Genomic DNA, 11,631 nt, shown 5'->3' with positions numbered 1-11,631 from the left:
AGCAAGTTTCAGAGCAGATGTCTGACTTTTAAAAGGTAGCATGTTATGCTCCTCACATGGTTTTTTACATGTTTTCATCTTGTAGCACTGAGGAAAAGCTTACATGCCAGAGAAGCACAAACTTTTGGACTTGAACATAACTGCAGTATGGTAAATGGAATAGGACCTCAAGGTCTTTAGTCTTCAGAATGGTTTGCTCTTGATGTTTATTCAATTAAATTTTCTATGATATTTTATTTTGTAATAAAACAGGTCATTCATTAAACAAATTGACAGGGATTACAGCTTGCCATTCTGTAAGAATGTTTTCCTGGCCCTTTTTTTTTTTTTTTAATGTTGAATAGAAATAGTCTAATTTGAAAAACAAATAATGGGATGTAAACTCCATAGTATTCTGGTTACTTTATAAGTTTAAGCCTTCTCCCTTGTCGTCCAGAAAAGAAATGCACTAGTATGGGACTCAGGCTAGGGAATCTGAGATTAGGGCACCCAAATTTATAAAGTATTTGAAATAAAATATTTTTTTTTATTTTGTTGAAAGTTCATAAATTCCAAATATTTTCCAAATATTCCTTTCTAGGTGGGAAATTCCATGTCCTGCATGCTGCTACAAATGATTATCCAAGAAGAAGTTAATAATTTCCAAAGCAATACATTCAAATACCTCTTGTGATATGTGTAATATGAGGACAAGGTGTAGAACATTTGGGTTCCAGCTCCAGAGGTACCTCTCCAGTTAATAGTCATGGATTGTAAACAAATCAAAGGTTTTGGCAAATTTGTTAATCATAATCTTCAGAATTTAGTTTTCTACTTCACAAATACAATGTGAAAACATTTTAATTTAAAAATAATAAATAGATGAAGTCTGATAGGATAATTTCCAGTAAGGTCTTTGAACTTAACTGCTAATTTGAGAAATCACTGGTCTGCCTTTTAAAACATTTTTTAAAATTGTTCTTATTTGCAGTTGCAGGGAAGTTACCAAAGCATAGCTGAGAACTATGCTCTCAGCTGAAATAATTTTTCCACCCTCAGAAACCTGCATTTAACCCATTAGACACCAAGTGAGCTTGCACTGGTTTCCATAAGAAAATCTCACTATTGTGATAGGAGGATAATTAAGATTTTTTACAAAGGCTTCCAATTCAGTTATCTAATATTTACTAGCAAACAATAAAACTGGGATTTTTCCCTGGGCTTCATTTTGCAGAATTGGGCAGAGGGGAAGGGAAGAAATGAGGCAATATGAAGAGTTTTCTATTTACAGTAATTTCACGACTATAAGGCACACCCTTTTGACTAAAATTTTCCCTCGAACCCGGAAGTGCGCCTTATAGTCCGGTGCGCCTTATCTGATGTACAAAGTTGCGAAATTTGCCAAACCAGAAGTGTGAGCTGTGAGCCGTGGGGGGAGCCGGAAGTGCCATGGCAGCCGGCTGGAGGCGGAGGCCCGCAGAACTGCCCCTGCCGGGTGGAGGCGGGCCTGGGGCCCTGCGGCACCCGCCTTCCCGGGTCCAGGCAGTCCCAGGGGCCGATGGCTGCAGGGTTGAGGCGGGGCCTCGTCCAGCAACCGCGTGGGGTGAGCTGGGGGTGGAGCCTTGCTGCAAAAAAAGAGTGCGCCTTATAGTCCGGTGCGCCTTATCTGATCTACAAAGTTGCGGATTTTGCCGACTCCCGGGGCGTGCACCTTATAGTCCGGTGTGCCTTATGGTCATGAAATTACTGTACATTCATTCTTGCCTTCCCTTCAACGTGTCTCAAGTAGTGCACAGTTAACTACTCCCCTAAACCTCACCGCTCCCAAAGCAGGGGAGCAATGACTGAGCAAGTTGTATTAGTAGCTGTGGATGAAGAGACTTGTAGCTTGGCATACCCTGTGCAAAGCTAAAATCCTTGGCTTGTCTCCAGCAACAGCCGTCTGCCCTTTCAAGCAGTGCTGAAACAATTTTATTTTCCTGAGAGAGAAAAGGCATTGGACAGGTATAGCTGACTCAGATTTTCCATGGAGCATTGCTAGCTCTCTTTCTTTAAAATCTGGAGATGGGGGATGTAAGGGGATGATTATAGAGAAAATATTTTGCATTAAGCAAGTCTGGGGCTGTGTGAATAGGTTGGCTAGAGGTTGGGTTTTTTCCCTGTAGGACTGTGGAAAGGTCTGTGCTTGCTCACATGAAAGGCTTTATTATCTCTCACTGCAAAAATGCACACTATGGTTTCCTCTCCACTACATGACCTGCCAGGGCTCTCCCAAACCAAACCACATTGCAGAAGCATTTACAGCTCTGACCTGGCCTAGCCAGAAGCCAAAGCCCTCCAGCAGTGTCAGGGATCCCCAGGCCCCCTCAGTGGACTCTGGTTCCAGCTCGTCCTAAGGAGGAGGGCAGAGCTGAGGCTGGAAACTCAGGGAAGAAGCAGTGTCCTGAGCTGTCCTGAGGCTCAGCCCAGGCTGTGTTGGAGAAGTGCCCTCCAGCTGTTGATGCTGAGAGGACCCTGAAGGAGCTCCTGACAGCTCATTAGCACCATCAAAGTGCTCTACCCATCCATGAAATGGTGCTAGCCATTGTGAACCCCAGCTGGGGACCGGCTTCTGTCTATCTGGTGCTGGCAGAGGCGGCTGCAGGGCAGCTCTGTGAGGAGAGGCTGGGGCTGTGCTGGACATGACCAGTTCCAGCCCATTCCAGAGGGCTCCATCAGACCCACCACACAACGCACTGAGCCCTGCAGCCAGGATGGGGGCACCTCTGGGGAATGCATTTGAGAAAAAGGAAAACACATTGTTTAGCAGCTGTGAGAGGGATGACTAAAGAGTGAGAGAAGCAGCCCCACAGACATTCAGATGGATTCAGAGGAAGGGGCAGGAGGTGCTCCAGACTCTGGAGCAGAGATTGCCCTGCAGCCCCTGGAGAAGCCCCTAAAGAAGAAGGGGAGGCAGCAGTGCCCCAGGGTGCAGGTCGGGGAGCACTGTGGTGGAGCAGAAACCCACACTGCTCGAGGACCCCATACCAGAGCAAGTGGAGGTGGCCAAGAAGGAGGCTGCAGCTTGTGGAGAGCTTGCCCTGGAGCAGGGCCCTGGCAGGGCCTGCAACCCCTTGGAGAGAAGACCTCTCTGGAGCAGTGTGTTCCTGACAGATTGGACCCTGCAGGACAGACCCATGCCAGAGCAGTTCCTGCAGGACTGTCAACTGTCATCATGCTGGAGCAGAGGAAGATCAGGAACAGGAAGGGGTGGCAGAGATGAAGCATTATAAACTGATGTCCTGCCCTTGTGTCTGCTTTCCTGCACCACTAGAGAGAGGAGCAGAGGAGTTAGGAATGAAACTGAGCCTGGGAGAAGGAAGGGATTGGGGGAAAGGTGTTTTCAGCTATGTTTTTACTACTACCCTACTCTATTTTAATTGTCAGTTAATGAAATTAACCTGCTGAAGCACAACTTTCCCTTCACATGTTGCTGCTTATGAAGTTGGCTTCTGCTATCATCACTCAGGAAGGTGCCCAAGTCGCCTTTCTGCACCCTGAACATCAGCTGAATGGAGAGAATGGTCTTGGAGACACTCAGCAGCCTGAGCTTGCTGAAATGAGTGGAGGTCAGTATGATCAGCTGGCATGTGAACAACAGAGACATGATCTCCAGGTGCAGTCACCAGTTTCTGGAACCAGAGGGTGAGTTTTGCCATATCTGGTTCTCCTAGGGATCCCATGCTTTACTGTGCATGCACAAGACCATTAAAGATGATAATCTGTGAAATGATGTGCAGCTTTTGCTGACACAAAAGCTAAATTGTTGCCTTGCCAGAAATGTTGGGCCCCTTGTTCTGGAGCAAATAGTAAGAAGTGCAGAAGGGAACAAGGTTTGAAGCTGGTAGAAGGCAGTTGTCAAGCTAGATGGAAAAGGATTATTCTTTACTAAGGAGCATCCACCATCTAGGAGAGGAAAGGTACGACATCTCTGTGTCTCTGTTTCCCTCCAAAGAGGAAGGAGACTTCTCCTGGGATTCATGGTGGAGTGAGAGGGAGGGAAGAAAGGGCTCCCCAGCTGAAAGGGATAGACTTGTGGTTTGTGAGGCGAAGACAGGAAATGGGAGACATAGGAAGTTTCTCAGCCAACAGCAGGAAGTTGTATCTGCATACAAAAACCCCTGACACCATGATAACTACACAGAAAATGTGTATGTGTTGAAGATCCCACGGCTGCCTACTTGGCCTGAGTAATTCTGTAAAAATGGCCTATAATGTTTGTACCCAAATGTCTGTTTTGAAGAAGAACTTGACGGAAGATTTATTTATTTGTTAATTATGCATTAGATCAGTTCTACTTCTACTTTGAAAATAATTTCCTGGGATGTGCACAAGCTCTCCTCTTGCACTGGAGAGTATAAAGGCTCCAGCCTAGTCTTCCTTGGCAGTTGGGTTCACAATTTTCCCGAGGAAGAGCAAGCCATCGGTGTTTTTGTCAATAATCATCATCAGGAAGGGCCTGTTGAAGGTGATGCGAGGAGGAGGAGGAAGTTGTAGGCTCATTCCCACTATTCGTATCAGAGTCACTGCAGCAGCCTCTGTGCCATTCTCTCTCACATCCACCGTGGCCTTGTGAATTGCCTGCAAGGAAAACAGATTATAATCCAGGCAGAGAAGAGAGAGAAGCAGCTGGGGGAAAATTTGCTTGCTTCAAAACTGTGAAAAGGTAGTTCTTAAATTATGAATATAGAACTGGTGCAAAAAAAATACCAGTGTCCAGCCTTTCCAAGACAAGCAAAGTTTGCTCTGAATTCAGGAAAAGTTTTCTTCAACAGTCAGAGTCAAACATGCCTGCTTGCAGAGACATAGAGCAACAGAGCAACATAGAGGATATTTTTTATTCTGTTGTTTCTCAGAGTCTTTAATACTGAACATGAAAGAAAAAAAAATGTTCCTTTTGTATCAATTTCTCTCTGCAAAAGCAATAGTGACAAGCTTTATAGAGTGTCTTTCTTTAGCACAGCCTATGGATAAGATTTTTCAGGGCTTTTTGTGGTGGGTATAGCAAATTTGTGTTTAGGAATTCACATGAGCTATTTCATTGGTTTTGGACAGCCTTCTGTTTTCTTCCTTCATTGTCTGAAACACATCTAAAATTTCCTCTCAAGAGTCTCTGCTTACCCTTCACCAATTTACTTGGCTTTCCAGGCATCAGTCCATATCTACAATCCAGGTGTTTGCACATGACATAGGGAGGAATGTGAGGAATCACAAAAATTCTATGATGGAAGGACCTCTAGAGGCCATTGAATACCATCCACCCCCCTGCACTGTGTCACCTCTGACACCAGAGGAGGTTACTCAGGATCTAATCCAGTCAGGATCTGAGTATTTCCAAGGATGGAAATCAGAATATCCCATTTTCTATCTTTTGTGTGTTGCCCCTTGATGTATCACAGTTCATCTGCAAGAAGAGTCTGTGTCCATCTTGTCTGCATCTTTCTAATAAATATCTGTAGCTAATAAATATCAATGCTAAGAACCCCCCTGCACCCAGCTAGCAACTCCAGCTCTCCCAGCCTCTCCTAATTCATCCAGTGCTCCAGGCACACAGCTCACCCCTCCATTGGACTCTTCTCCAGGGTGTCCACATGGCCCTTGCATTAGGGAGCCCCAAACCAGAGGTAGTCTGACAAGTGAAGAATAGAGGGAAGGCTCACCTTCCTCATGACAAAAGGCATGTGTCCTTGGGACTCTAGAGAAGTCATTTTTTTAATCTGTGTACTCATTTCTTGTTTGTGAAACGGGGCCATCCCTTTTCCACAAGTCTGTTTAAATTCTGAAGTGCTCAGACAATGTAATAATGAAAGGTATACATAGTATAAGAATGACTATTTCCAGACTTATGATTCTTGTCATGCATTACTTCTTTAACACCAGCTTTTTTTGAAATTATTCCTGCTATGCTTTCCAGTTGTTTTCTTCTTCAGAGACTTTCAGCTAAGTTTGTAGGATCACTGTGCAGCAAAAAATTTGATATTAGACTGTAGGAACAACAACCATTTAATGCCTAACCTTTTTCTTCCTTTATTAAGCAATGACAACACTTTAGGGGTAGGATCAGCCTATTTGGAGGCTTAAACCTGCACAGAAACAAGGCAGAAAAATCTCTTGATTACCATCACTGCTTGCATACTTACTTCGGAAACCTTCAGAAGATGATTTTTTGCCACTCCAGAGAGATCAGCCCGATTACTGAACACCTCTGTCACACCCATTTTCTCTAACAGGCTCTTAACATCAAAGGAGCTGGAGACAGAGAATCTTGGAAGGTCCAAGTAGATCTTTCTTTTAAAAAATAAATAAACATGTGAGTTTGTTATTGCAAGATCCCTTGAAGCAAAATCTGTTTCAGGTATATACCCATCCCAAATACCCATGGAGCTAAGGCTTGGCTTTCTAAGACAGTGAAAAATCTCATGTTAGAGAAGCAGAAACTGAGGTACCTGTGTCATCAGCCACAGTCTGATCCATGGTGCAGGGATAGAGTGATGGTTTATGAAAGTGACTGAGGGAAAGTATAATCCAGACTGGAGAAAAAGAAATTGTATTTTCTTTTTTAGTGGATAGCTCCTACTGAAGGCAGGTTCCTGAGGGCAATCTACCCATGTGCAGGATCCTGACAACTGGAAGCTGTGACTGGGGGAGCTGAGAGGGTTCTCCTTTGGTAGGAAATCACATGATAGCTTGTCTGAGTGTAAGAAGCTGAGTAATGCTCGTTCCGCAGAGCTGTACTAAGTAACTCATCATGGTATCCTAATCTTTACCTTTCCTGGATGAGTAATTTTGGCCCATTCAATATTTAAACAAAGCCCCAATTAAAATATTACCTTTTTTTAAATGATCTCAACCAGTCAGACACTGTTTCTTTTAGCAGAGCTTCTTCCACCTCTTTCATTGCCCCTTCATCAGGCAGAACAAAAAATGAAGTAACATTTCCTTTGTATGGGATTTCTACTACCCAGCAAGACAACTTCTCATCCCTGTGAACATTAAAGTGGTCATTTTGATGCATCATTTTGACCTTAACAGAATTCTTGGCATCCAAAAAGAAGTCACCATCTCTCGTACTGAATTCATCGAAAGGTCTTTCCCAGGCACCTTTGAAAAAAAAGAACGAATACAGAATTGAAAACAAAGTGACTAATAAAGACATGTCACATTTAATTGATGCTTAAAATGATATGCTTTTACTGTAGAGACAGCAACAAGCCTGTCTCAATTTAAGGTTGTTTGTTCCCTGGCCATGGAAAGAAGCTTGACCTTCTTTCAATGATTTTAGTAAAGATCACATAAGAAAAGTATAGATTGAGGCTTGCAGTGGAAAACAGATGAGCCTTGGCTGTTCAGATAGTGGTAAATCTTTCACAGACTCCAACTATACAAGCTTCAGGCCTACTCCTTTCATGCACGTGTCATCTGTGTTTGACCATGTCCTGTACAGCCAAACACCTGTACCTTTCAACAAATGATCATAAGTTCTGAATAGCTTTAGCTCTGAACCTGGTTTAAAATTTATATGACATTGATCAGTACTTCTGCTGGTTCTTTTATTTTTCCATTCTTTTCTAAATTTTTCATATAGAAAATGATTTTTCATACCTGTCTTTTAAATATTTTCCTGTATAATTTAAAAATAAAAAGATGTGCTTTGAATTAGATGATAGGATGTGTTCACAATGTGAAAAAGTTTTATTTCTTAGAAACAGAGCTTATCTGTATAGCTGCTACCCATGTCTGTCACTCACCTTTAAAGTAAATGTAGTTAATGAGCACCATCACGGTTTCTGGATCAATACTCTTGACTAAATCAACAATTTTGCCATGTGTTTTGGTTTCCACATACTTATTGATTTCCTTTATAGCCTCTGGAGGATTCTGGAAGTTGCTAGAAATGGCTTCAGCAAAATAAAAGTTTGTGACGCGATCCAAAAAGTTTTGAAGCAATTCCACTTTTTTATCTACGAACAGGGTATTGCCCATGTTCAGTTGGGCTTCTCGGTGAGGGTCATTCAGCATCTGGAGGATGTGCTGAAATCCCTCATGAATCTCCTGCTCCTCCATCTGTGTCAGGTTGAAGGCAAGGCCTTTGTGCAGATCTCTGAGTGTGCTTGATCTGGCTCCCAGGCTGAGCATTGCAAAGGCAGTGGAGATACTCAAAGGAGAGAAGAAAATGTTCTTGTCGCCCAGCTCACCTCTGATCTGCTTGTAAAGCTTAAATGCAAAGTCAGCATTGCTGGGAGCTAGCTTGACATGAGGCAAGTTTTCAACATCAGCCTGGGACTTTTCTTCTGGGGAGGGATGTATTTGTTCCTGCTGTTGACCCTGGACTTGAAGTCCAAGAAACAACAAACACAAATACAATGCAGATTTCATTGTCCTGGATAGTTCTGTTAGGAAAGAACAGAGCAACTTTCAGATCTAGAGAAGTCTACTGGATAAAAAGATTTTGTATTCTACATACTGATTTTCAGATGCCAGTTGTTAGAACTACTATTCTTTTTAGAAGTACTCTTCCTCTTGGCTTCTGGACAGTCTATTTCTAGTCACTTATCTTAGTTTGTGACCAAGGAGCAAAGGAAATAAAACAATAATGTGGTATTGCCAGAGAAGAATCAGCGTTTCTGAAGCATTATGTGTGAAATAGTTTTTTTGCTTCTGAGTAGCCTGGCCTCAAAGCATGCCTAAGTGCTTGGGGTACATGGCTGAATTCATGTATTGGCACCCATCTATCTGCTAAGGACTTGGCAGAGGGACCAGCTTCTGCTGATACGTTTCTGTGGTGCCCATGGTCTTGTTATGACTTTGGTTTTCGAGCATTGCAGAGATAGTCTGTTATAGCAGTGTATAAAATCCACCTAAATGATCAGCCCTTAAACTGTTTTTGTATTTCTGCCTCTTATATAACAGCTCTGACCCAAGACCTTTAAAATGGAGGCTAAATCAAGAAAGTTTATTGACACTCTCTATTGCATATAAAGTTGCAAAGCTCAAGACTCAAGAGCTTAAGAAAAGCTACTGTGAAATCTGGTTTGCTGTTTATATTTAATTGGACAACCTTTTATTTTCCTTCAACTGACATAAGCAAATTCTACATAACCCCACCGTCTCTCTTCTGTCCTTTGGGAGAGAATCCTGCAACATATATGGAGAAGAATGCTCTCCATATACATAGCGTGTCAAGACATGCACAACTGGCACCAACACCAGTCTTTTATTAAAAACTTTTCATGCCTTCTTTCAATGAACTTCTCTCTGACTCCTTTCCTCATAGGTAGTTCCACAAGCACTGACTCCTTCTCTCCTCTCTGCAAGTTCCCTTCTTCCTTGTGCATGACTGGCTAACCCCAACCTGGCCACCTAACCCTATCTGTCCCTCACAGCGTCTTCCTACCTTGTCTGTCCCTTGCATGGCTGCATGTCCCTCACCTCCTCAGAGCACAGCCAGCAGACTCAATCCAAGCTGCAGCAGACTCCATCCCAAATTGCAGCAGACACTCAAGCTCCAACTCACTCTCAATAGCTGACCCACTCTTTTATAATGATTTACCAAAACATGGGTATTGGTATAAAACTAATACTCAACTGTGATGGACAAAAGACTTTCTAACAGTTTAAAGTTAGAAACTGTGTGTTTATTCAGTGCTGGGCAGAAGCATGAGGTAACCCACTAATAGGCACTGCAAAATTACAGGTGGTCGCAGAGTCTATTTATTGTCAAAAGCTTCAAACCAATACATACTCACAATACCAGCCCCTCCCATCCCTGCTTCCTATGGTAATTAGCTCGAATGGCTATTTAGCATGCATCTTAAATCAAGTCTGGGGTAATTTTTGTTGGGAGGGGTCTTAAATCAGGAAGTAAGGTGAGACTTCCTTGCCCTGAACTCTTGTCCTTTACTGTCAAGACAATACAAATGGCTACTGGGGATAGTCCAGTTTTTCACAGAATGGGTTTCTGGTTGCATTGTCCATGGTTCTTTGGGTCTGCTTACTAGTTTTGTCTTTTCCCATTGTAAGCACAGCTGAGCAAACATAAGATGACAGGCAATCAATTATTTAAGTTTCAGATAACTATCTCAAACCTAGTTTTCCTTCTAACTGCTAACTTTAAATTATTTTCAGCAAGGCTGATCTATTAATTTGCTTTTTAAATAATTCTAGTAAATAACTAACTTTTAATTAAAATCCTAATTTTTCTGAGATTAGTGTTTGAATAACCCCCATCCTCATTGGGCAGGCAAGGCTGTCTCCACTCCTCAGTGATCAGTACAGCTGTAATTCATTAGGAAATATTGCCTTCTGCACTATCCTTACAAACTGTTCTCCTACACTTACAAAATACTATTCTACACATGTAGTGCCTCATCTAAATAATCTCTTTATTCCTCTGGAGCAGAGGCAAGGTTTTCATCTTGGTATTGATATTTGGGTATTCATTTTGGAGCTCATGTCCCTGTCATTCTGTCACTGCTGGGAGCTGAATCACTGAATCAACTCTGCTTCAAACATTCAGAACATGCTTCCAGAAGCTAAAATAATTCCCAATTACTGTACAAAAAAAAAAAAAAATAATCTCACCATTAAATAGCAGGGATCACACACAGCATACGTTCAAAGACTTCTAAGAAAGCATAATATGGTACTTACTGTGCTGGACTTTTCTTTCACAGTGCTTCTTCTTCCTTCTTATTCATTTGGTTTCTAGCATTAAGTCAATATCCACTGGTAAAGATTAAACAGGACAAATAAAAGTTATTTGCAAAGCAAAGATTGAGTAAACTATATTTTCCTGGATATCAAATATTTAAAGTTTCCCATCAGACAGCCAGAATGATGCCAGCACCTAGGTCTCTTAAGAAAGAGAAAGACCAGGCAAACTAAACTGTAAGTAAAAGATCTTTAGCAATAACTGTGGTAAATGAGTTCCTGAAAACAGAACACGAGAAGAACTAGAAAGCTAAGAAAAGGCCAAAACCAGGATACCTTAATGCAATGATGCCAGTTAATTGAGCACCCAAGGCAGCAGCAAGTTTGTTCAGGTGCAGCTCCACCCTGCCCTAAATGACATTATTTGATGGGCTCAGAACACTGGTTAGAAGGACCTTTTGTTTGAAAAACAAAGCACAGCATGCCTTGAAAAATAAGCAAAATTAAAAAAAAAACCAAATGGAAGGATGAAATAGGCAAACTTTTCCACAGCAAAATGGTAACTGGGGAGGAGATGGAAGATCTTAACCCCTTGTGCTATCTATGCATAGGATAAACATGAATTACATACATATCATATGTAGCTCACACTGGGATCCTTCTCAGAGGAAGCTGAAACAGGCACAATTTAGCAATTTAGAAGGTTATTTAAGGATGAGGTGCATGGCACTTATCCTAATTAGCAATGACTAATTATTTCCATTGCATGTACATGATTTTGCCCCAGGTAAATTTACAATTTATCTACACGTAGGAATTAACGATCACTGTTGTTGCTATGTAACTACTCTCTCTTACAAGACAGGATGATCAGAATATATTCCTACAGAGATTTTTTCTCCAGCTATATGCCAGTAATCAGAAAGTTTATTGAAGTATTATGTAAAATGACCAAGTCTCAGG

The 11,631-nt window shown here is 42.0% G+C and overlaps 1 protein-coding gene across 1 annotated transcript; it reads right to left on the bottom strand.

Moving 5' to 3' along the window:
- Positions 1 to 4,279: 4,279 nt before the first annotated feature.
- Positions 4,280 to 11,071, bottom strand: LOC116998387 (alpha-1-antitrypsin-like). The gene is made up of 6 exons (XM_033063985.1): positions 11,005 to 11,071; positions 10,669 to 10,743; positions 7,767 to 8,408; positions 6,849 to 7,119; positions 6,159 to 6,306; positions 4,280 to 4,599 (listed from the first exon to the last, which is right to left on the bottom strand). The coding sequence occupies exons 3-6, from the start codon at positions 8,392 to 8,394 to the stop codon at positions 4,390 to 4,392; spliced, it is 1,257 nt and encodes a 418-aa protein (XP_032919876.1). The 5' UTR covers positions 8,395 to 8,408; positions 10,669 to 10,743; positions 11,005 to 11,071; the 3' UTR covers positions 4,280 to 4,389.
- Positions 11,072 to 11,631: the final 560 nt, after the last annotated feature.

This window comes from Catharus ustulatus, chromosome 6 (assembly GCF_009819885.2).
Source record: "Catharus ustulatus isolate bCatUst1 chromosome 6, bCatUst1.pri.v2, whole genome shotgun sequence".
Lineage (NCBI taxonomy): Eukaryota > Metazoa > Chordata > Aves > Passeriformes > Turdidae > Catharus > Catharus ustulatus.
Note: the sequence above shows the minus strand (reverse complement) of the source record. Positions and strands in the feature narration are given on the sequence as shown.

Coding starts and splice junctions, on each gene's coding strand:
- LOC116998387 (XM_033063985.1), bottom strand. CDS start 8,394: ATGAAATCTGCATTGTATTTGTGTTTGTTGTTTCTTGGACTTCAAGTC. Junction 7,120..7,766: donor TAACTACATTTACTTTAAAG/GTGAGTGACAGA, acceptor TTTTTTTCAAAG/GTGCCTGGGAAAGACCTTTC. Junction 4,600..6,158: donor ATCTTCTGAAGGTTTCCGAA/GTAAGTATGCAA, acceptor TTTTCCTTGCAG/GCAATTCACAAGGCCACGGT.